The 22,123-nt window shown below is 36.5% G+C and overlaps 1 protein-coding gene across 5 annotated transcripts in view; it reads left to right on the plus strand.

Annotated features, from left to right (window-relative positions):
* Positions 1–1,061: 1,061 nt before the first annotated feature.
* The window catches only part of DNAAF4 (dynein axonemal assembly factor 4), a 70,626-nt gene continuing 49,564 nt past the window's right edge, over positions 1,062–22,123 (plus strand). For 3 of the 5 annotated variants that reach the window (XM_047864658.1, XM_047864657.1, XM_047864659.1), the window contains exons 1-3: positions 1,067–1,486; positions 1,833–1,980; positions 5,154–5,287. In XM_047864658.1, the coding sequence (XP_047720614.1) occupies positions 1,199–1,486; positions 1,833–1,980; positions 5,154–5,287 (570 nt within the window). In that variant the 5' untranslated portion in view covers positions 1,067–1,198. Of the gene's footprint in view, positions 1,487–1,832; positions 1,981–5,153; positions 5,288–22,123 lie in introns of all 5 variants that reach the window. The other 2 variants (XM_047864660.1, XM_047864656.1) reach the window with 2 other exon arrangements.

The following is a 22,123-nucleotide window of genomic DNA, read 5'->3' on the forward strand; positions in this document are numbered from 1 at the left end:
TCATGAGTTCAAGCCCATCAGACTCTGTGCCGACAGTGTGGAGCCTGCTTAGGATCCTCTCTCTCCCTCTCTCTCTGCCCCTCCCCTGCTCTCTCTCTCAAAATAAATAAACTTTAAACTCCAAATCTGTAGGTGGCAAGTAGTTCATAGGTGCTTAAATTTCATGTAAGTTCATTGTGTTCTTCTTTTTTAATCATCAGATTCCAGTAACTTATAAACTGAGTTTAGAGAAAGTAGCCTGGAGAAAAATAATTGGAATAGGAGTTAAGAGATCATAATTTTAATCACAATTCTGCCACTCATGTATGTGGGCAGAGGGTTAAGTGTGTGGGCCTCAGATTCCTTAAATATGCAGGATGAACTACATCACTTTCATATCTCCTTCCGGAGCTAAAGTTCTAAGTCTCCTTAAGCAATTGTAAAATGTACCCATGCAAATCCACGCTATCCTACAGCTTAGTTGCAGCCAAGCATTTGTCACATGAGTCATAGAGTTATTTCTCCCTAGGTCTCAAACCATGGAGTGAACCCGATCTACGCTCTTTTGGTGGCGTTAAGGTTGATAGGATTTGGAGCACTACAAGAGTAAGGCCAAGCTCCCAGGCCAGGATATCAGTCTGATCAGGAAATCTCCAAAACAGGAACACCAAATGATGCTCTGACAGCCTCCATAGTAACAAAAGGCCAGTGCTGCAAGACGCATGGGCTCACACCTGCTTCTCCCAGGTCACTCTTTCCAGTAAGGGCACATCTTTTTCTTTCCTTTTTCTTTCTTTTTTTTTTTAATTTTATTTATTTATTTATTTATTTATTTATTTATTTATTTATTTATTTATTATTTTTTTGATGTTTATTTTTGAGACTGAGACAGAGCAGGAGCAGAAAAAGGGAAGACACAGATCCAAAGCAGGCTCCAGGCTTCTAGCTATCAGCACAGATCCCCACGGGGACTCGAACCCCATGAATCCTAAGATCATCATCTGAGCTGAAGTGGGATGCTTAAGGGACTGAGCCACCCAGGCTCCTCCTCCCCCCCCCCCCCCCTTTTTTTCCATTCACAGGCGCAAGGCTTTTTTCTTAAGACTTAGGCCTATTTCTTTGGTGATTCACTCAGACCCCAGGTACCGGATAAGAGCCAGAGAGGTGGCATCACCGGCGGCAAGATGCCCCGGCAGTCACAAGAGAAGCTCACGGGGCGATGACAACGCGGTGGAAGGGGCGCGCCCGGGGCACGCTGGGAACGCGGGGCGCCGCAGCCGGGCCTGACCCGGAAGGGCTGGCGCTTGGTAACCCCGGCTTCCCTAGCAACCGAGCAGGTGCTTGTCCTAAACAGCCGAATCCTCGGTTACTACCGCCTCCCGAGATGCCTCTGCAGGTTAGCGATTACACCTGGCAGCAGACGAAGACTTCGGTGTTTATCTCTGTGCCCCTCCGAGGCGTCTCCGTCAGAGACGCGGACGTGTTTTGCACGGAAAACTATCTGAAGGTAGGAACTCGAGCTGTGCCTGAAGGGCCCTCGGGGACGTGATCCGAAGACTCCATGGGCGCGTTGTTGCAAATAAGCGTCCTAAAATTTAGTTCTGTTTTTTTCAAACCGAATTCCATCAGGTGACACTCATCTTTAGACAGATGTCATCAGATCAGATCTTATTCTTATCTAGGATTTCCTCATATGCCTTGTTAATCTTATGGGACCTCGAATAAATTTATAGCAGGCATGTCAGAAAATGATTTTGGCCCCTATCCCCCCCTTTTTTTTTTCTTAAAGGCTTAGTCTTTATTTTGTGTAACTAAATTAACCTCCGTTTACCTCCCCCCCCCCTTCTGAATAGGTCAACTTTCCTCCATTTTTATTTGAAGTGTTTCTCTGTGCGCCCATAGATGATGAGAACAGCAAAGCCAAGATTGGGAATGACACTATTATATTCACCTTATATAAAAAAGAAGTGGCCATGTGGGAAACCCTTTCACTGTCAGGTGGTAAGTGTTTTTATTCAAAGGTGTTCATCTGGTTGTGTGTTTTGTATTTTATACCTTTAAAAAAAATTCTCTTTCAAAACACTTGTTTCTCTAGTAGAAGAAAAATAGGAACATGAACATGGTTTAAATGATATAGTGCTTCAGCTGACACTTAATATAAATTACTTAAAGATTGAATAATTCAAAAGTTAGAGCACATTTGTATTAGTTCTCAAGCAGATGTGGACTTGTATCTTCAGAGGCTAAGGTCTCTTGATATGACCTTATTTTGTGTAGGCATTAACACATCTGGTAATCCTAGGAACACCCTATTAGGTTACCATCCCCTGCCCTGCCAGTTTTTTGTTTGTTTGTTTGTTTTGTTTTGTTTTTTAAGGTTAGGCTACCGAGGCACGGAAGGGTTGAATAATTGGCACAGGTCACACAACAAGTAAGTGGCAGACTGGAGCTGCAGCCCTAGCAGTTTGACTCTAGAGCAGTGATTCTTTGACTCATCTGCAAAACTTTTAAATAACACAGATGTCTGAAACTCAGCCTAGTTCAATCAAATCAGTTTATGGGAGTGCGACACAGGTATCGGTAGTTTCAAAAAAACTTCCCAGGGATTATAATGTACAAAGCTGAGATTCCTGTTCTCTATTCCCTTAATAAGTACTCTGTTCTTCTACCAAGATTGGCTTTGTGGGTCAGTAATTGCCCTCTACTGCTTTACCTCTATTTCCTTCCTCCCTGTTGTAGTTGTCTTATATTCTAGGGGTTTATGTCTGTTGCCTGAAATTTCTCTTAGGTCTCTGGCGTTAAACCTTGAGTAGGAATTACTGAGAATGGGGAGATGAATATCATTCTTGATATTACTCTTTTCTTGGTATTTTGCAGTGGAATTTAATTTTGTAATCCCCAGGACCAGGTAGATTTTTCTCTAAAGTCTGGTGTTCAGCTCAGAAAATACTGGTTAAGGTAGATTACCATACTGAGGTTACTTTAATTCTTTAGTGATTGCCAGACTAACTGAAGAGTTTTTTTTTTTCTTTCCTAACCATGATCTTCCTCTTTGTTTTTTACATCTGCTTTCATTGCACATTTACTTGATTCTTCTTTTTCATGGTCTGATGGTCATCCATTCCACACTTTGACCATTTAAACCAAGGTTTAAATATTTTTCTATATAGGACCAGATAGTATTTTGAATATTATGGGCCATATGGTCTCAAAAGCAGCCAATAGACCATTCATATTTATTGACACTGAAATTTGAATTTTATCTTGTTTATATGTCACAAAATATTATTTTTATTTTTCAACTATTTAAAAATATAAAAATTATTCTTAGCTTGTGTGCTAGAGGAAAATAGGCAGCAGGTCAGATTTGGCCATAGTTTCCCAACCTCTGATTTAGACTAATCAGAACAGTCTTAAAACTAGCTTATATAACAAGTAATGAACACTGATTTTACTTCAGAAACAAGGTTTGAGATTCCTTTAGAAATCAAACTCAGTTACACATGTGATTCAGTGAAATTATTTCTTTAAAAATACTGGTTTTCACATAAATTATGTGGAACTGCAGTCTATATGTCAAGCCTGCCTCATTATTCAAAACATATTTGCTCCATTTTTTCCTCCTGACTTCTTTCTTGGTATATTTTTCATTTTTTAGAAGTGAAAGTAGGTTCTTTTAATTATTTTTGCCCTTAAAGCCGGTCCAGCTGTCTCCACTCTGTTATTAAACAGGAAGTGGGTTGGGGGAGGCTTCAGACTTAATTTTAGTCCTTAAGCCCTAGTCAAGATCTTGAATGAATAAAAATGCCATGCTTTTTTTCTTTTTCTTTTTAAGACAGTTTCTTTCAAAGTTAAAATTCCAGGGGAGCCTGGGTGGCTCAGTCAGTTAAAAATCTGATTTGTCATCATTTTGGCTCAGGTCATGATCTCACAGTTCATGGTTTTGAGCCCCGTGCTGGGCTCTGCACTGATAGTGTGGAGCCTGCTTGGGATTCTTCCTCTCCCCCTCCCTCCCCCTCCCTCCGCCTCTCTCCCCCCTTCTCTCCCCCCTTCTCTCCCCCCTTCTCTCCCCCCTTCTCTCCCCCTTCTCTCCCCCTTCTCTCCCCCCTTCTCTCCCCCCTTCTCTCCCCCTTCTCTCCCCCTTCTCTCCCCCCTTCTCTCCCCCCTTCTCTCCCCCCTTCTCTCCCCCTTCTCTCCCCCTTCTCTCCCCCCTTCTCTCCCCCCTTCTCTCCCCCCTTCTCTCCCCCCTTCTCTCTCCCCCTCTCTCTTCCCCTCTCGCCTTCTCCCCCTCTCCCCTTCTCCCCCTCCGTGTCTCCATCCCCCCAGTAAATAAGTAGACTTAAAATTTGTTTTTAATTCCATACTTTTTTTTTGGAACAACAGGCAAAAGTTTATTAAAATATAAGATTAGAAAGGAAGAATAGTAGCAAAGCTATCTTTGCAGAGAGAGAGGATTGCCCCTAATTCAATTGAACCTCCACTGAAATTTAGCATTCCCTTCAACTATGAATGTAGGCAACAGACAACAGTTGTATCAAAAATACAAATATCACAAATACATTTATATCACAAGTACCTTTATCTTTTATACTCATTAAAATACTTTGAGAGTATAGTATTTATTACACTTGTTGTTATATATTATTTAATGCATTAATGAAGAAGCACATGTTAGTACATCACAAAAAAAACCCTCCTCTTGTAGGAGACCTCATGTGATATTTATTGTGATTAGGTTTATAAGCAAATAGTCCTGGTTTCTTGACAGAGAGGGAGGGGGATAAATATGTACATTTCCCTCCATCCTGTCCCCTCCCCCTCTCTGCACCTCTTTCCCTCTCTCATTTCATTACCCTTTCTCTCCCTTTTATGTCCCTCTCCCCATCCTCATCGTTCCCATCTTATTCACCTTTTCTGTTGTTCCTACTTTCTCTCATCCTCCTCCCCCACACCCCATCATTATCTCCCTCTGTAGTAATTTATTGCTGTTACAGTTGCTTGCTTGACTTTTAATGTTAGCTTCTTGGCCAGTTTAATATTGAAAAATGTTTTCATTTTTCCATGTGAAGTTGGGTCCCTCCCAAAATCTCATCTTGGATCAGTATGTCAGACAGTTTTTTCCTAAATAAATCATTCATCATAATCCTAATTTAGTGATATTTCTTATGTTTTAGTTGACAAAGAGATGATGCAAAGAATAAGGGAAAAATCTATTTTACAAGCACAAGAAAGAGCAAAAGAAGCTACAGAAGCAAAAGCTGCAGCAAGGCGAGAAGATCAAAAATATGCACTAAATGTTATGATGCAGGTAAGTTGCAGATTGATAGGAAAGTCCTCTAATTAAAGAGATAATAGTAAACTGTGTAAGGATAATTTATTACAATCACTGTACTTCCTCAAGTCTTTGTTTATGCTTTGGTTATAGGACTTATGATGTTATGTAGGCTATCTACACTTACATGTGTTCCTGAAAATCTATATGAAAATGGAGGATATAAAGATTGAACAATAGATTTACTTGTTTCAGGAAGAATTTTCTTTTTCCAAGGTAGTAAAAAAATGGTAAGGTTGTATGATAGAAGTGTTTTACTTATTTTTAAATCTTGAAATAATGGACATGATTATTTAAAACAAGAAGAGTCTTGAGGTGCCTGAGTGGCTTATTTGGTCTGACTGTTGGTTTTGGCTCAGGTCATGATTGCACAGTTTCTGAGTTCAAGCCTTGCATCAGGCTCTGGACTCTGTGCTGTCAGTGGGGAGCCTGCTTGGGATTCTCTCTCTTTTCCTCTCTCTCGCTCCTCCCCCACTGCTCTCTCAAAATAAATACATAAACTTAAAAAAATTTTAAAAAAGAGCCCAGTTAAACACTAAATATTGACATATTAGTATCTTTTTTTAACTGTTGAGGCTTTCAAGTTAAAGCTTTTAATCAATATATTTTTTGAGATATAATTCACATACCATACAATTGACTCATGTAAAGCTTATAATTTATTAGTTTGTTGTATATTTAGAGATGTGCAGCTATCACCACAATCAATTTTAGGACATTTTTATCACCTCAAAAAGAAACCGTGTGCCCATTAGGAGTCACTCACCATTCCTCCCATCCACTCCAGCTCCAGGCAACCAGTAATCCACTTTCTGTCTTTATAGATTTACCTATTCTGACTAATTTTTACAAGTAATTTTTTTTATTAAAAAAATTTTTTTACATTTATTTTTGAGAAACAGAGACAGAGCATGAACGGGGAGGGGCAGAGATAAAAGGAGACACAGAATCTGAAGCAGTCTCCAGGCTCTGACAAGCTGTCAGCACAGAGCCTGACAAGGGGCTCGAACCCATGAACCCATGAACTGTGAGATCATGACCTGAGCCGAAGTCTGATGCACAACCAACTGAGCCACCCAGGCACCCCTTTACAAGTAATTTCTTATCTCTATTCTCATGTTGACATCTTGAAATTATTAAGGAATCTATAACTAGCATTTCATGAAGAGCTCTGTGGATCCAAGTCTCTTCTTTTGTATTTGGATTACTATTTTATTCATAATGAACAGTTTATAATTCCAAAGGTTTCTCCACTTCTTTCATTACTTCTACTTGACTTTATATATATGTGTGTGTGTGTATACATATATATATAGAGAGAGAGCACGTGTGTGCATGCACCTATGGTTATATACTTTGTCTTTTACTTGAAAACTGAACACATGGTCAGCTGACCAAAGATTCCTGCTTTCAGTATATTTGAGTTCCATCTTTTCTTTATTGTGTTATTGCTGCTATCAGCCTTTTGATTTTATCATTTTCCTGAATTTTAAAAAATAAAAGCAAAATAATATAAAATTTGTGGTAACGGACAAATATTTACTGAACTAATAAAATAGTTAAAATAATGGTATGCATTCTGCTGTATTGGTAAAATAATAAACCTAGCAGTACCACCATGTTATGTCTCGAAGTTATTAGTATACTGATATCTGAAAGCCTGACTTTGGTATTTGGAAAGATGGTTTTAGGGGTGTTAGTGTATAAAATGTGAAGCTGTATAGCACATCCACAATGTTAAAGTGGATAGAACCTATGGTAAGTCTATAGTCTTTACTCCAAACTGTCCATGTTGTTTGTTTCTTTCCTTCAATGGAGTTCAGAGTTGGGATTATGTTTTCTTTCTTCCTTATTATAGCCATTGCCAAGTTAAATAGTAGGCACTCAAAAATTTGAATTAATTAATGTGAATACCTTGCTCTAATACCCTGTGACAGTAGCAACATTCTAGTTTGATGGATAGACACAGATTTTTATTTTTACTCTGTCTGATGTTAGACATTCAGAAAAGAACTTTCATGGTTCAGTAAGAATAGATGAAGAGATACAACAACAAAAGGCAACATGTTATTAGCTGAAACCAAAAAATTAACTTAAAATTTGAATTACATCTCGAAAAAGAACAGTTTTTAGTAGTAATCTTTTAAAAATAATTAGCAGGGCTGGTGCTAAGACTCATTATAATGTCAGTTCACTGTACTGTATTAGTCTGCTTGGGCTACCATAACAAAATACCACAGATTGGAAAGCTTAAACAACAGACAGTTCTAACAGTTATGGAGTCTCGAAGTCTCAGATTGAGGTCCAGCAAAGTCAGTTTCGGGTGAGGAGTCTATTCTGGTTTGCAGTTGGCAGAGAGAGAGAGAGAGAGAGAGAGAGAGAGAGAGAGACAGAGACAGAGACAGAGAGACAGAGACAGAGAGACAAAGAAAGAAATCAGGTGTCTCCTCTTACTAGGACACTAATTCTCTTCTATCCGGCCCCACCCTTATGACCTCATCTAAGCTTAATTACTTCATCAAAGGCCTGTTTTCCAAATATAGCTACCCTGGGGATTAAGGCTTCCACAGATTAATTTGGGGGCACAGAAACACCCAGTCAATAACACTGTGTAATAAACTATCCAAAATTTAGCGACTTAAAGGCACAAATACTTATTTCTCAACATTCTGTATGTTGGTGAGACATTTTCTGTGGTTTGGGGCTGGATTTGTTATGGCTGGATACTCTAGAATGGCCTCGCTCAAGTGTCTGAAACCTTGCCTGGAAGGTAAGCTTGAATAAGCGCTTTTAAAGCTTTGCTGTATCATATATACTAATGTTTCATTAGCCAAAATATGTCATATCGCAAGCTCAGATTCAAGGGCTGGAGAAAGACTACACCTCTTCTAGGAAAGAGTGATTAAATCACATTGTAAAGGGGCATGCATATAGGGATGGGAGGAATTTGGGGCCACTTTGCAAGTTCAGTGATAAAGCAGTGATCAGGTGTAGTTCATTCAAGGCTCTGATTCCATCTGTCTGCATCATCTTTAGCACTGCATTTTCTTTGTGTCTATTTTATCCTAGGCTGATGATCTACATCGGCATATAACAAGGCCCAGTGGAAGACAGGCTATTTTGTTGGCTCCCTTGTAAACCCATAAAACAATTGCTTTAGATGTTATAAAGTGATATTAGAAATGATAATCAGTTTGACACCTGTTCACATGAATCATGAAGTCTTTGTTGCTTCAAACTTATTTTACAGGATCAGCTCTTCACTATCTTTGCTGCTGATCTATCATTTGTTCACTTTATAGTCATTTGTTGAATACTGTGAAAGGTGTTGCTACAGAGTTGAACAAGTCAGTCTTCACTTTCAGTTTACTCATGGTACAGAGAAAGTGACAGGCGAGAAAAACAGATTGCACCAGAGGATGCATGAGAGGTCATGGGAGGATAAAAAGAGAACACTGACAAAAGACTGGTATCTCAGTCTGAGAGTATGGGCAGGAAATATGAGGCAGTGTTGTTTGTGCCCAATACTGGAGAATGAGTCACAGGTACCTGGAGAATAAATGGAAAAATTACAGACAGCTTGAATAAGCACATGACAGAAAGTGGCACAGTGAGGGAACATTTGTTGGTCAGAAATAAAATCTTAATATTTTGAAAATTTTCCTGAAGGTAATGGGGCACTCTTTAGCAATTTTCAGCAAGAATATCAAATTAATAGGGTCTGTATTTTGGAAAAGTTCATTCTGGCTATTGAGTGTGAAGTGCTTGTAGTGTGGAGGCAGAACTTTTGTATTTTTAAGATGGAAAGACTTTGAACATATTTACATGTTGAATAAGAGGCCAGTAAAGGAAAGGTTGATAATACAACCAAAGCAAGGAATTGATGATAATGGAATGGGTGGGATGAAGGTGAACCAGTGAAAAAATTACTCTTAAGTAATAGCAGGATATATTTTTTAAATATTTATTTACTTTGGAGAGACAAAGAGTCGGGGGGAGGAGAGAGAGAGAAGTGGAAGGGGCAGAGAGACAGGGAGAGGATCCCAAGTAGGCTCCACACTGTCAGCACAGACCCCCAACTTGGGGCTTGATGTCATCAACTATGAGATCTGAGCCAAAATCAAGAGTCTGATGCTTAACCGACTGCTCTACCCAGTTGCCCTGCGGGATATTTTATCTTTTGACACTAGAGGGCAGGGCTAAGGAATAACTAAGTATTTGGAAAATTCTTAAGTACACAGATAGTTAAAAGAATCCTTCCCCCCCCCTTTTTTTTGCCCCCCTTCCTCCCTCAGGATGAAGGAGGCAAGAGGGAAAGAGATTGAGGCAGAGTTATAGGTTTTGAGGTGACTAATGAAAGTTTGGAATACAGATGCCAAACTAATCTGAAACATGCTCTATTGGACAGTGTTGACTGCTATTGCCTAGTTTTCCTATTTTATTTACTATTTTGTTTTATAGATTGCCCTATTCTCTTTTGAGTTTTCCTTTTGTTTTCTACTTCAGGGTAAGTACTACTTGACTTTTGTCCTCTGAACTTTTAACCTAGGTAGATCAATTTTGAGGTGCTTTCTTCTTTTTCTTAAAGATAAAACCCAGAAATCTCAACCTGTGAAACAAATGTTGCCTAATCATGCAGATGAAGTATGAGTTGCTTTCTGGAGTTGTCTAGATTATACTATAGTGCCTTAAAAAGTTCTTATCTGTGGGGGTTGATTTCAGCTCAGGTAATGATCCTGGGGCCCGGGGATTGAGCCCTGTGTCGGGCTCCGTGCTGACAGCACAGAATCTGCTTGGGATATTCTCTCTCTCCCTCTCCCTCTCCCTCTCCCTCTCCCTCTCCCTCTCCCTCTCCCTCTCCCTCTCCCTCTCCCTCTGTCCCTCAATCCCTCCATCCCTCCATCCCTCCATCCATCCCTGTCTCCTGCTCACTTGTGCCTCTCTATCTAAAATAATGTTAAAAAAAATTCTTATCTGTGGAACCACATATGCTATTTATTGGAAGAGTGTACAATGTACAAAAATACCACAAGGAACTACTTGGCCACTTTTATTCTATTTTTTATTAGTAATTTTAATGTTCCTAGCATTTTTTGTATCCCCCAGCCCCTCCTTTTTCTGCATCTTCTTTCCTTTCAGTATATGTCAGTACCCTGTTAGCCCTATTGATTTTCTCATAATCCTGTTTCTTCCTTTTAGGTAATTAGCATTTTCCCTATAAACCCATCTTTAGGGCTCTGTGCTTTTGGTAACTCCTGTTCTAACTCCTTTGACCAACTCTTTATATGTGAAGTCTTCATTCTCTTACCTTATTTGTTATTGACAGTTATTGCCATCATAAGACACTTAATTATGCTATTCATATACCCAGTCTTTGTATCACTATTCCTTTTGAATTTTATTTTTCACCTTTTCTGTCTTTGATATTTCTTTTTTTTTCCTAAATTTTTTAAATGTTCATTTAATTTTGAGAGAGAAAGAGAGAGTGTGAGCAGGGGAGGGGCAGAGAGACAGGGAGACTCCAGGCTCCAAGCTGTAAGCACAGAGCTCTATGTAGGGCTTGAACTCACAGACTGAGAGATTATGACCTGAGCCAAAGTTGGACGCTCAACTGACTCAGCCACCCAGGCACCCCTGTCTTTGATATTTCTTATTGACAAGTTTTACAGACCAAATACACTTTGTTTTGTTTGTTTCTCCTTCAAAGTGTACCATGGTGGCTTTGCTTTATTTTTAAGCTTCTTTTTTTTTTTTAATTTTACTGAGGTGTAATTGACAAAATTCTAATATATTTAAAGTATATAATGTGAACATTAGCCATACATAAACATTGTGAAAGGAATCCCTTAGTGAAGTTAATTAACACATATATCACTTCATACAGTTATCCTTACATTTGATCTCAGCACTTATAGCTGAAAGTGAATGAAAGTTGATGAATGAACTCCTCCCCATTTACCCTGACCCTTAGCCCCTGGCAACCACCATTCTTTCTACTCTGTTTCTGTGAGTTCAATTTTTTTTTTAATTTGATGTATAAATGATACCATGCAGTATATATGTTATATATAACATGCATAGTATGTATATATATGTGTGTGTATATAATGAACAGAATGAATGTGTGTGTGTATAATGAACAGAATGAATGTGCATGTGTGTATATATACATATATCACATTTCAATCCATTCATCCGTCAATGGATTCTGAAGATTGTTTCTATATCTTGGCTATCTTGAATAATGCCTCACTAAACGTGGTAGTGTAGACATCTCCTGGAGATAGTGACTTCATTTCCTTTGAATATATATACCTGTCAGTCATTTGTATATCTTCTTTTGAAAAATGACTAGTCAGGTCCTTGGTACATTTAAAAGTTTTTATTTATTTTCTTGCTATTGAGTTATGAGTCTTCTATATTTTGCATATTAATCCCTTATTGGTTCTGTGGTTTATATATATTTCTCCCATTCAGTACATTACTTTTTTATATTGTTGGTGTTCTCTTTTGCTGTGCAAAAGCTCTTAAGATGTAGTCCCACCTTATTTTTGCTTTTGTTGCCTTTGCTTTTGGTGTCAAATCTAAAAAACCATTTCCAAACCAATGTCAAGGAGCTTATCACCTATATTTTCTTCTAGGAGTTTTAGGTTTTGGATCTTACATTCAAGTCTTTAATCCATTTTGAGTTCGTTTTTGTGTGTGGTGTAAGGTAGGGGTCCAGTTTCATTCTTTTGCATGTGAATATCCATTTTTTTCTAGCACCATTTACTGAACAGACTATCTTTTCGTCTTTGTACATTTTTAGTGCTTTTGTTAAAAATTAGGTGATCATACATGCATAGGTTTGTTTCTGAGCGCTCTATTTTGTTTCATTGATCTATATGTCTGTTTTAATAATACCATACTGTTTTGATTACTCTAGCTTTGTAATATAGTTTAAAATTAGAAAGTGTGACGCTCCAGCTTTTGTTCTTCTTGCTGAAGATTGCTTTAACTAATTAGAATCTTTTTTGGTTCCATACAAATGTTAGGATTGTTTTTTCTATTGATGTGAAAAATGCTATTGGAATTATGATAGGGGTAGTAATGAATCTGTAGATCACTTTGGGTAGCATGGCCATTTTAACAATATTCTTCCAATCCTTGAAGATTTATTTGTGTCTTCAATTTCTTTCAGCAGCATTTTGTAGTTGTCATTGTATAGATATTACACCTCTTTGGTTAAATTTGTTCCTAAGTATTTTATTCTTTTTTATGCTGTTGTAAATGAGATTTCTTCTTATTTTCTCTTTCTGATAGTTTGTTGTTAGTGTAGGAATGTAACTGATTTTTTTTTTTTTTTGTATGGACTTTGTGCCTTGCAGCTGTACTGGATTCATTTATTAGTTCTAACAGGGTTTTTTTGTTTTTTGTTTTTTTCTTTTTTGGAGTTCTTAGAGTTTTCTCTGTATGTCACCTGCAAATCTAGACACTTTTATGTCTTCCTTTCCAATTTGGATGGCTTTTCTTACTTTTTTTTTTTTTTTTTTTTTTTTTTTTTGCCTAATGGCTCTGGCTGGGACTTCAGTACTATGTTGAGTAGAGGTGGTGATAATGGACATTCTTGTCTTGTTCCTGATCTTAGAGGAAAAGCTTTTGACTTTGCGCTATTGAGTATGATGTCAGCTTTGGGTTTGTCATATATGGCCCTCATTTTGAGCTATGTTCCATATAGATCTAATTTGCTGAAAGTTTTTATCACGGAAGGATGTTGAATTTTGCTAAATGCTTTTCTACATCTATTGAGATGACCAAATGATTTTAATCCTTGATTTTGTTAAACTGATTTATGACATTGATTGATTTGCATATATTAAACTATCCTGCATCCCAGGAATGAATCTCATTTGGTCATGGTGTATAATCCTTTCAATGTACTCTGGAATTTGGTTTGCTAATATTTTGTGGAGAATTTTTGCATCTATATTCATCAGGGATATTGGCTTATGGTATTCTTTTCATGTAGTGTTCTTATTTGACTGGTATGTGGGTAGTGCTGGCCTAATAAAATGAGTCTGGGAGTGTTCCCCCCCTTCACTTTTTTATAAGGTTTTCAAAAATGATGTGTATGTATCCTTTTCTAAATGTTGGGTGGAATTTACTACTGAAGGCATCTGATCCTGGAGTTTTCTTTGTTGGGAGGTTTTTGATGACTGATTCATTCTCCTATAACTGGTTTGGTTAGATTTTGTCTTCATGATTCAGTCTTGTAAGTTGTACATTTCTATAAATTTATCCATTTTTTTTTAGGTTTTCTACTTTGTTATCATATAATTATTCATTTTACTTTTTTATGATCCTTAGTATTTCTGTGTTGTCAGTTGTGATGTGTCCTCTTTTATTTCTGATTTTATTTTTTGAGTCTTCTCTCCTTTTACCTTAGTTTAGCTTAATAGTTTTCAATTTTATTTTTCTTTTCAAAAAACCAGCTCTTAGTTTCACTGATCTTTTCTGTTATCATTCTAGGCCCTACTGCATTTCTTTATGCTCTGATATTTATTATTTTTTTGCTTCTACTAACTTTGGGTTTAATTTATTCTACTTTTTCTAACTCTTTAAGGTGTAAAGTTAGGTTGTTTATTTGAGATCCTTCTTTTTTCTTAAGGTAGGAGTTTATTACTATAAACTTCCTTTTAAAATTGTTTTTGCTTCATCCCATAAGTTTTGGTATTTTGTGTTTCCATTTTCATTTGTTCCAATATATGTTTTGATTTCCCTTTTGATATCTTCTCTGACCCATTTGTTGTTCAGGAGTAATGTGTAATCTCCACATACTGGTTAATTTTTGTTTTCCTTGATACTGATTTCTACTTTCATGCCATTGTGGTCAGAAAATATACTTGAGCTAATGAATATTCTTTAACTCTTTTATGACTTTTTGTCTTGGATAGTAGCCATCCTAATGGGTGTGAGATGGTATCTCATGGTGGTTTTGATTTGGTCCTCAATGCCATTTTAATTTGAAATGTATCTTTGAAACCTACCCATTCCCCTTTCCTCCATTTTTAATTCTTTCAGATGTTGGTAAGCAGAACCTTTATTTTTGGTTGGTCTTTTCCTCTCTTATCCCATCATTTGCCCTACACTTACTCCTTTTTTAAAAATAACAGCTTTGAGATTTCCTTCATACACTGTACAGTTCACTCTTAAAGTGTACAATTCTGGGGGCTCCTGGGTGGCTCAGCCGGTTAAGTGTCTGATTTCGGTTCAGGTCATGATCTCATGGTTTGTGAGTTCGAGCCCCACATAGGGCTCTGTGCTGACAGCTCAGAGCCTGGAGCGTGCTTCACATTCTGTGTCTCCCTCTCTCTCTGCCCCTCCCCTGCTCATGCTCTGTCTCTCTCTCTAAAATAAATAAATGTAAAAAAAAAAAAAAGTTAAAATAAATAAATAAATAAATAAAAGTATTAAAAAAAATAAAGTATACAATTCTATGGCTTTTAGCTTAATTACAAGTTATGCAACCATCATGACTATGTGGTTCCAGAACATTTTCATCGCTTCAGAAAGGAACCCCATACCCATTAGCAGTCACTCACTATTCTGTCCTCCTCTGTAGTCCCTATCTACCTTCTGTCTCTATGGATTTGTCTATTCCGGACATTTCACATACAATATATGACCTTTGGTATCTGCCTTTTTTCACTAAGCATAATGTTTTTGAGATCATTTATTTATTTATTGTAATGTTTATTTACTTTTTGAGACAGACAGCATGAGCAGGGCAGGGGGCAGAGAGAGAGGGAGACACAGAATCGGAAACAGGCTCCAGGCTCTGAGCTTTCAGCACAGAGCCTGATGCAGGGCTTGAACTCACAGACTGTGAGATCATGACCTGTGCTGAAGTCGGATGCTCAACCGACTGAGCCACCCAGGTGTCCCTCTTTCATTTTGTAAAATAGGTGAGACCTTCATTCATTTTTATAGCTGAATGATACTCCATTGTATGGATATACCGCAATTTGTTTCTTTGTTCATCAGTTGGTGGAAATTTAAGTTCTTTTCACCTTTTAGCTATTGTAAATAGCACTGCTATGAACGTTCACTTATAATTATTTTTTTGAGTACCTGTTTTCAATTCTTTTGTGTATATACCTAAGAGTAGAATTGCTGGGACATTTAACTTTTTGAGGAGCCACCAAACAATTTTCCATAATGACTGTACCATTTGGCATTCTCTTCAGCAATATGTGATGATTCCAATTTTTCTACATCCTTGCCAAAACTTGTTATTTTTCATTTTGTTGTTTATAGTCATCAGAAAGTATGAGCCCCCCAAGTTTTTTTTTTTTTTCAAGATATTTTGGCTATTCTGGGGCCTTTGCAATTCTATTTGATTTAAAGATTGGCTTTTTCATTTCAGTTATTATTGTAGCATATCTGTGTGTTATTTGGCAGTTTGAAAAGATCATTATATAAAATCTTATTTTTATAATTAAAAAATGAATAGAAAATAGAAAATGAATAGAAAATAGTGAGATCACTAGTAATTTTTTTTCTTTTTTCTTTTTTCTTTTGTATTTTCTGTGTTCTCACCATAATAAATGCATATTTTTCATAATAAGAAAACATTTTTTTAAAAAGGAGCAACACTTACCTTCTGATGATTACTGTTTCTACCTTTAATTTCTTTTTTCTGTAATAACAATTTACTAATTTTCTGTGTAAATCTACCAAATTTCTAAGCATATGAGAAATTAACTTTAGCTATTAAAAGGTAGTCATCAGAAAAGACAGTATCTCTGACACTGCTTTTCTTATATGTACATTTTGTCAGGTGTGCTGACCTACATCCTTTTTGTGTAAGTGTATCCCAGATTCACAACATCTGTATAGAAGTATACTTTCAGCAATCATGCATGTCCATTTTTTTGTTTACTTCAAACTTTTTCATCTTTTCCAGATGTGTGGTTAAAATTCATTCATTCATTCATTCATTCATTCATTCATTCATTCTACCCACTAGGATATTTGTTAGCCTTGGAAAGAAGAGTGTGTGGAAGCAAAAATACTTTTGTTGAGAGAAAAATGGAAAGAACTGAAATGGTTAGATGGTACTTACTCTTTTCAACAGCAAAGTCTTGAGATGGAAGTAGCAGAATGCACTTAGGCATCTCTAAAAAGGAAACTGTTTGTAAAAGCTGTTATCAGAAATGAACAAGATTATTACTGAGCAGAAAGGAAAACATAAAGGGTAGGATATAAAAATATATTAACTCATTTCCATTAGTCCAAATCTGGTTTGAGAAATAATTTTTCTTCATCAATTCTTTTAGTTTTGTTCCCGTGAATTTGAAGTCTAGTCAAATGGGAACTTTGTAACACACATAACATTAAATATATATATATTATTAGGCTGATTTATTTTAATGTGGCTGGGATTTAGGCTATGTTTAATGTTAGCTGTAGCTGTTGGTATCAGAGGCCTCTGGTGTCTGTTTTGTTTTTTTGAACTCCCCTTTGACTTTGGGCTTCTATTCCTCTTCTGTAAGAGTTTTTATCATAAGACTCTCTCTTATATAATCTACTCTCATTATCCTGGAACCCCCTAGGTATGGTAGTAAATTTATAAGGGAAGAGAAGCATTCATAGACTTTCAGTTAAATATCACTTTTTCCATGGGCCTGTATCTTGGAGCTGTGATCTTTCAAGTTTTCCTCCAGTGAGACAGCTTTTTCCCACTGCCTCCTATTCCCTTCCTTGACTGCACTGTTCCTGGTCTATTTTCTTGAATCCTTGACTACTGACTATTTCCTTCTCCCCATAAATGGGACAGGAAAGCTGGAGAAGACTGAAGTGGGAGGGATTTTCTTTCCCAGCAGAGATAAGGGACTTCCGCTCTGGCAAGGTCCTTGACTCTGGCTAGTAGATCTTTGTTAAGGAGAGTGCTCTGGGTATTTCTGTAATCCACAATGATTATTCTTCCCCTCCCTCTGCCAGAGACACAAAGTTAATATTCAGAGCTTCATCAATGTAGCCTAATGTGGTTTCTGAAGGTGAAGCCCACAAAAATATACAGGCACTTCTCAAGACTATGGCCTCAAACACTTTATCAGTAGTCCTGCTAGTCCACCCTTCAGTTCTAGTATTTTGTCAAAATGACCCATTTAAGTGTTCCTACTAGTTTATAGCCCTAGTTATTTTTGCTACAGGCAATTACATCTTTGTATGTTTTGGATACACCTGTCTGTCCAGATTTCAGGCTAACAGTTTGCCCTGCAACTCACTTCTCTAATGAGTCCAAGAAAACTAGTTGTTTTTCACTTTGTCCATCTTTTTTTTGTTGTTGTAAGGATTGGAGTAACAACCTCTAAGCTTTCTGCATGTCAAAACTGGAACTAGAGCTCCTTTATTACATATATATATATATATGTATATATATATGTATATATGTATATGTATATATAGTTGTAAAACTTTTCAGTGGTTTCTATATGCACCTTTAACTTCTAACAATCTACTTCAAGTAAGCACTGATTCTATTCCAGTAAAATATAGCAAGTTTGTTCAAATAAAACTCTGTTATCTCCTCCTCTCTTTGGTCTGCTTTGCCATTTAGGTATATGTATTTGTTATAACTGAACAGTACATATTACTGTACTTTAAAAATTATTGCTTTTTGTTAAATATAGAACTGCCCTACGACCCAGCAATTGCACTACTAGGTATTTATCCAAAGAATACAAAAATACTTCTTTGAAGGGGCACATGCACCCCCATATTTATAGCAGCACTGTCAACGATAGCCAAAGTATGGAAAGAGCCCAATATCCATTGGCAGATGAATGGATAAAGAAAATATATATATATATATATATATATATATATATATATATACACATACACACACACACACACACACACACACACACACACACACAACGGAGTATTACTTGGCAATCAAAAAGAATGAAATCCTGCTTTTTGCAACAATGTAGATGGAACTGGAGTGTATTATGCTAAACAAAATGAGTCAGAGAAGACAAATACCATATGATTTCACTCATGTGCAATTTAAGAAACAAAACAGATGAGCATAGACGCAGGGAAGGAAAAATAGGATAAGATAAAAACAGCGAGGCAAACCATCTTAAAGAGATTTTTAACTATAGAGAACAAACTGAGGGTTGCCCGAGTAGAGATTAGTGGGTGATGGGCTAGATGAATGATGGGCATTGAGGAGGTCACTTGTTTTGAGGAGCACTGGGTATTGTATGTAAGTGATGAATCACTAAATTCTCCTGAAACCAATACTACACTACATGTTAACTAACTTGAATTTAAATAAAGACTTGGAAGAAAAAAAATTAAATAAAAACTTAATGCTTTAAAAAAAAAATCTTAGGGTTTTAAATAAATCAAGAGAATAAAGGCCAAAAAAAGTCTGTATTGTCTTTTTTCTTGATTAAACAATGTAATGTAATAAATCAGCAGTACTTTTTTCCCCTCATGGTTTGTTTGTTTTATAACTGGAAATTTATACCTTTTGACCCCTTTCATGCATTTTGCCTAACCCAGCATCCCATCACTGGTAACCACCAGTTTGTTCACTGTATCTATGAGCTTGAGGGTTTTTTGTTTGTTTGTTTGTTTGTTTTAGATTCCACATAAAAGTGAGATCACATGGTATGTCTTTCTCTGATTTATTTCACTTATCGTAATGCCCTCAAGCTTCATCCATGTTGTTGTAAATGGCAAAATTTTATTCCTTTTTGTGGCTGAACAATACCTTGTTGTGTATATATTTCATATTTTCTTTATCCATTTATCCACCAGTAGACACTTAGGTTGTTTCCATGCCTTGGCTGTTGTAATTAATGCTACAGTAAAGATGGGGAGGGGCATTGTATATCTTTTTGAATATGTGTTTTCATTTTCTTTGGAAGTAGAGTTACTGGATCATGTGGTAGTTCTATTGTTAATTTTTTGAGGAATCTCTATACTGATTTCCATAATGGTTGCACCAATTTACATTTCTCCTAACAGTGTACAAGGGTTCCCTTTTCTCCACATCCTCACCAACACTTGTTATTTCTTGTCTTTTTTGATACTAGCCATTCTAACAGCTGTGAGGTGATACCTCACCGAGGTTTCCGTTTGCATTTCCCTAGTATTTAGTGACATTCAACATTTTTTAATGTACCTGTTGGCCACCTGTATGTCTTCTTTGGTAAAATGTCTATTCGGATCCTCTTTTTTTTTTTTTAATTGGATGGTTTGTACTTTTGGTGTTGAGTTGCCCCTTATAAGATATTTTAATTTGCAAATATTTCATTTAGTAAATTTTTGTTTTCATTTTGTTGATGATTTCCTTTGCTGTGCAGAAGCTTCTTAGTTTGGTGTAATTCTGCTTGTTTGTTTTTGCTTTTCTTGCCTTTGCTTTTGGTGTAAATCCAAAAAATCACTATGACAAGTTATTGAGAAATTTACTACCTGTGTTTTCTTCTATGAATTTTATGGTTTCAGATCCTACATCCAAGTCTTTAATCCATTTTGAATTAAATTTTGTGTATGGTGTAAGGTAATGGCTCAATTTTATTCTTTTGCATGTGGTGGATATCCAGTTTTTCCAGTATCATTTATTGAAGAGACTGTCCTCTCCCCATTATATATTTTTGGTTCCTTTATCATAAATTAATTGGCCGTATATGCATTGGTTTATTTTTGGGCTCTCTGTTCTAGATCATTGATCTGTGTGTCTGTTTTTATGCCAGTACCATACTTTTATTTTTTAAAAAGTAGGCTTCATGCCCAGCATGGAGCCCAGTGTGGAGCTTGAACTCACAACCCTGAAATCAAGACCTGAGCTGAGACCAACAGTTGGATAGCTTAACTGACTGAGCCACCTAGGCACCATGCCAATACCATACTTGTAAGTTTTAATTACTGTAGCTTTGTAATATAGTTTGAAATCTGTGGGCTTGCTGCCCCAGCTGTGTTCTTTCTCAAGATTGTTTTGGTCATTCAGGGTTTTCTTTGGTTCCATACAAATTTTAGGATTGTTGTTTTCAATTTTTGTGAAAAAGGACATTGGAATTTCGTAGAGATTTCATTGACTCTGTAGATTGCTTTGCATGGTTTGGACACTGGAACAATATTAATTCTTCTAATTCATAGGCCTGGAATATTCCATTTATTTGTGTCTTCTCCAGTTTCTTTTCATTAATGTCTTAATGGTTTTCAGTGTACAATTCTTTTACCTCCTTGGTTCAATTAATTTAGTTCATTTATTTGTGTCTTCTCCAATTTCTTTTCATTAATGTCTTAATGGTTTTCAGTGTACAAGTCTTTTACCTCCTTGTTCTTTTGATATAATTATAAATGGGATTGCTTTCTTTAATTTTTTTTTAAGTATTATTTGCTTTTATGAGACAGAGTGTGAATGGGGAAGGAACAGAGAGAGAGGGAGACACAGAATCTCAAGCAGGCTCCAGGCTCCAAGATGTCAGCATAGAGCCCGACATGGGGCTCGAACCCATGAACTATAAGATCATGACCTGAAGTCAGATGTTTAACCAACTGAGCCACCCAGGCACCCCATGCTTTCTTAATTTCTCTTTCTGATAGCTCATTATTAGTGTACAGAAATGCAACAGATTTTTGTACATTGGTTTTGTATCCTGCAACTTTACTGAATTTGTTTATTCTAACAGTTTTTTGGTGGAGTCTTGAGGATTTTCTATATATAATATCATGTCTGTTGCAAATAGTGACAATTTGACTTCTTCCTTTCTGATTTGGGTGCCTTTTATTTCTTGCTCTGACTAGGACTTTTAATACTGTGTTGAATAAAAGTGGTGAAAGTGTGCATCCTTGTCTTGTTCCTGACTGTAGAAGAAAAGCTTTCAGCTTTTCACCGTCAAGTATCTTGTTAGCTGTGAGCTTGATGTACATGGCATTTATTATGCTGAGGTATGTCACCTCTGTACCCACTTTGAGAATTTTGATCATAAATGGATGTTGAATTGCATTATCTTTTTAAATTTATTTTAAGTTGTGATATATGTAACATAAAATTTTTATTTTAATCATTAATTTTAAAGCTCAGTGGCTTTAAATACATTAATATTGTGCTCTCATCATCACCATGCATCTCCAGAGCTTTGTTAATCTTACAAAATTGAAACATTGTGCCCATTAAACAATAATAACTCCACATTCCCCCATTCCCTCAGATCCTGGCAATACCCATTTTCCTTTCTGTTTCTATGAATTTCACTACTTTAGGTACCTCATGTCATTGAAATCATACCATGTTTGTCCTTTTGTGACTGGCTTATTTCATTTAGCATAATGTCTTCAGGTTTATCCACATATAGCATGTGTCAGAATTTTCTTCCATTTTAAAGCTTAATAACGGTCTGTTATGTATATACCACATTTTGTTTATCCATTCGTATTGTTTTTTATATTTATGCACATATTTACCATTTCCCATATTCTTCATTCCTTCTTATGGATCTGTGTTAGTGTTGGGTGCCATTTCCTTTTAGGCTGAAGAACTTTTTTTAGCATATCTCGTAGGGCAGGTCTGCTAACAACACATCTTGTCAGTTTTATTTATCTTGGAATGTGTTTATTTCATCTTCATTTATGAAGAGTGGTTTTGCTGGACATGGAATTCATAGTTTATATATTTTTTGTCAGTGCTTTGAACATGGCGTTTGACTTTTTTTGTCCTCCATCATTTCTTTTTTTTTTTTTTTTAAGAAATTTATTGACAAATTGGTTTCCATACAACCCCCAGTGCTCATCCCAAAAGGTGCCCTC

This window comes from Prionailurus viverrinus, chromosome B3, assembly GCF_022837055.1.
Source record: "Prionailurus viverrinus isolate Anna chromosome B3, UM_Priviv_1.0, whole genome shotgun sequence".
Lineage (NCBI taxonomy): Eukaryota > Metazoa > Chordata > Mammalia > Carnivora > Felidae > Prionailurus > Prionailurus viverrinus.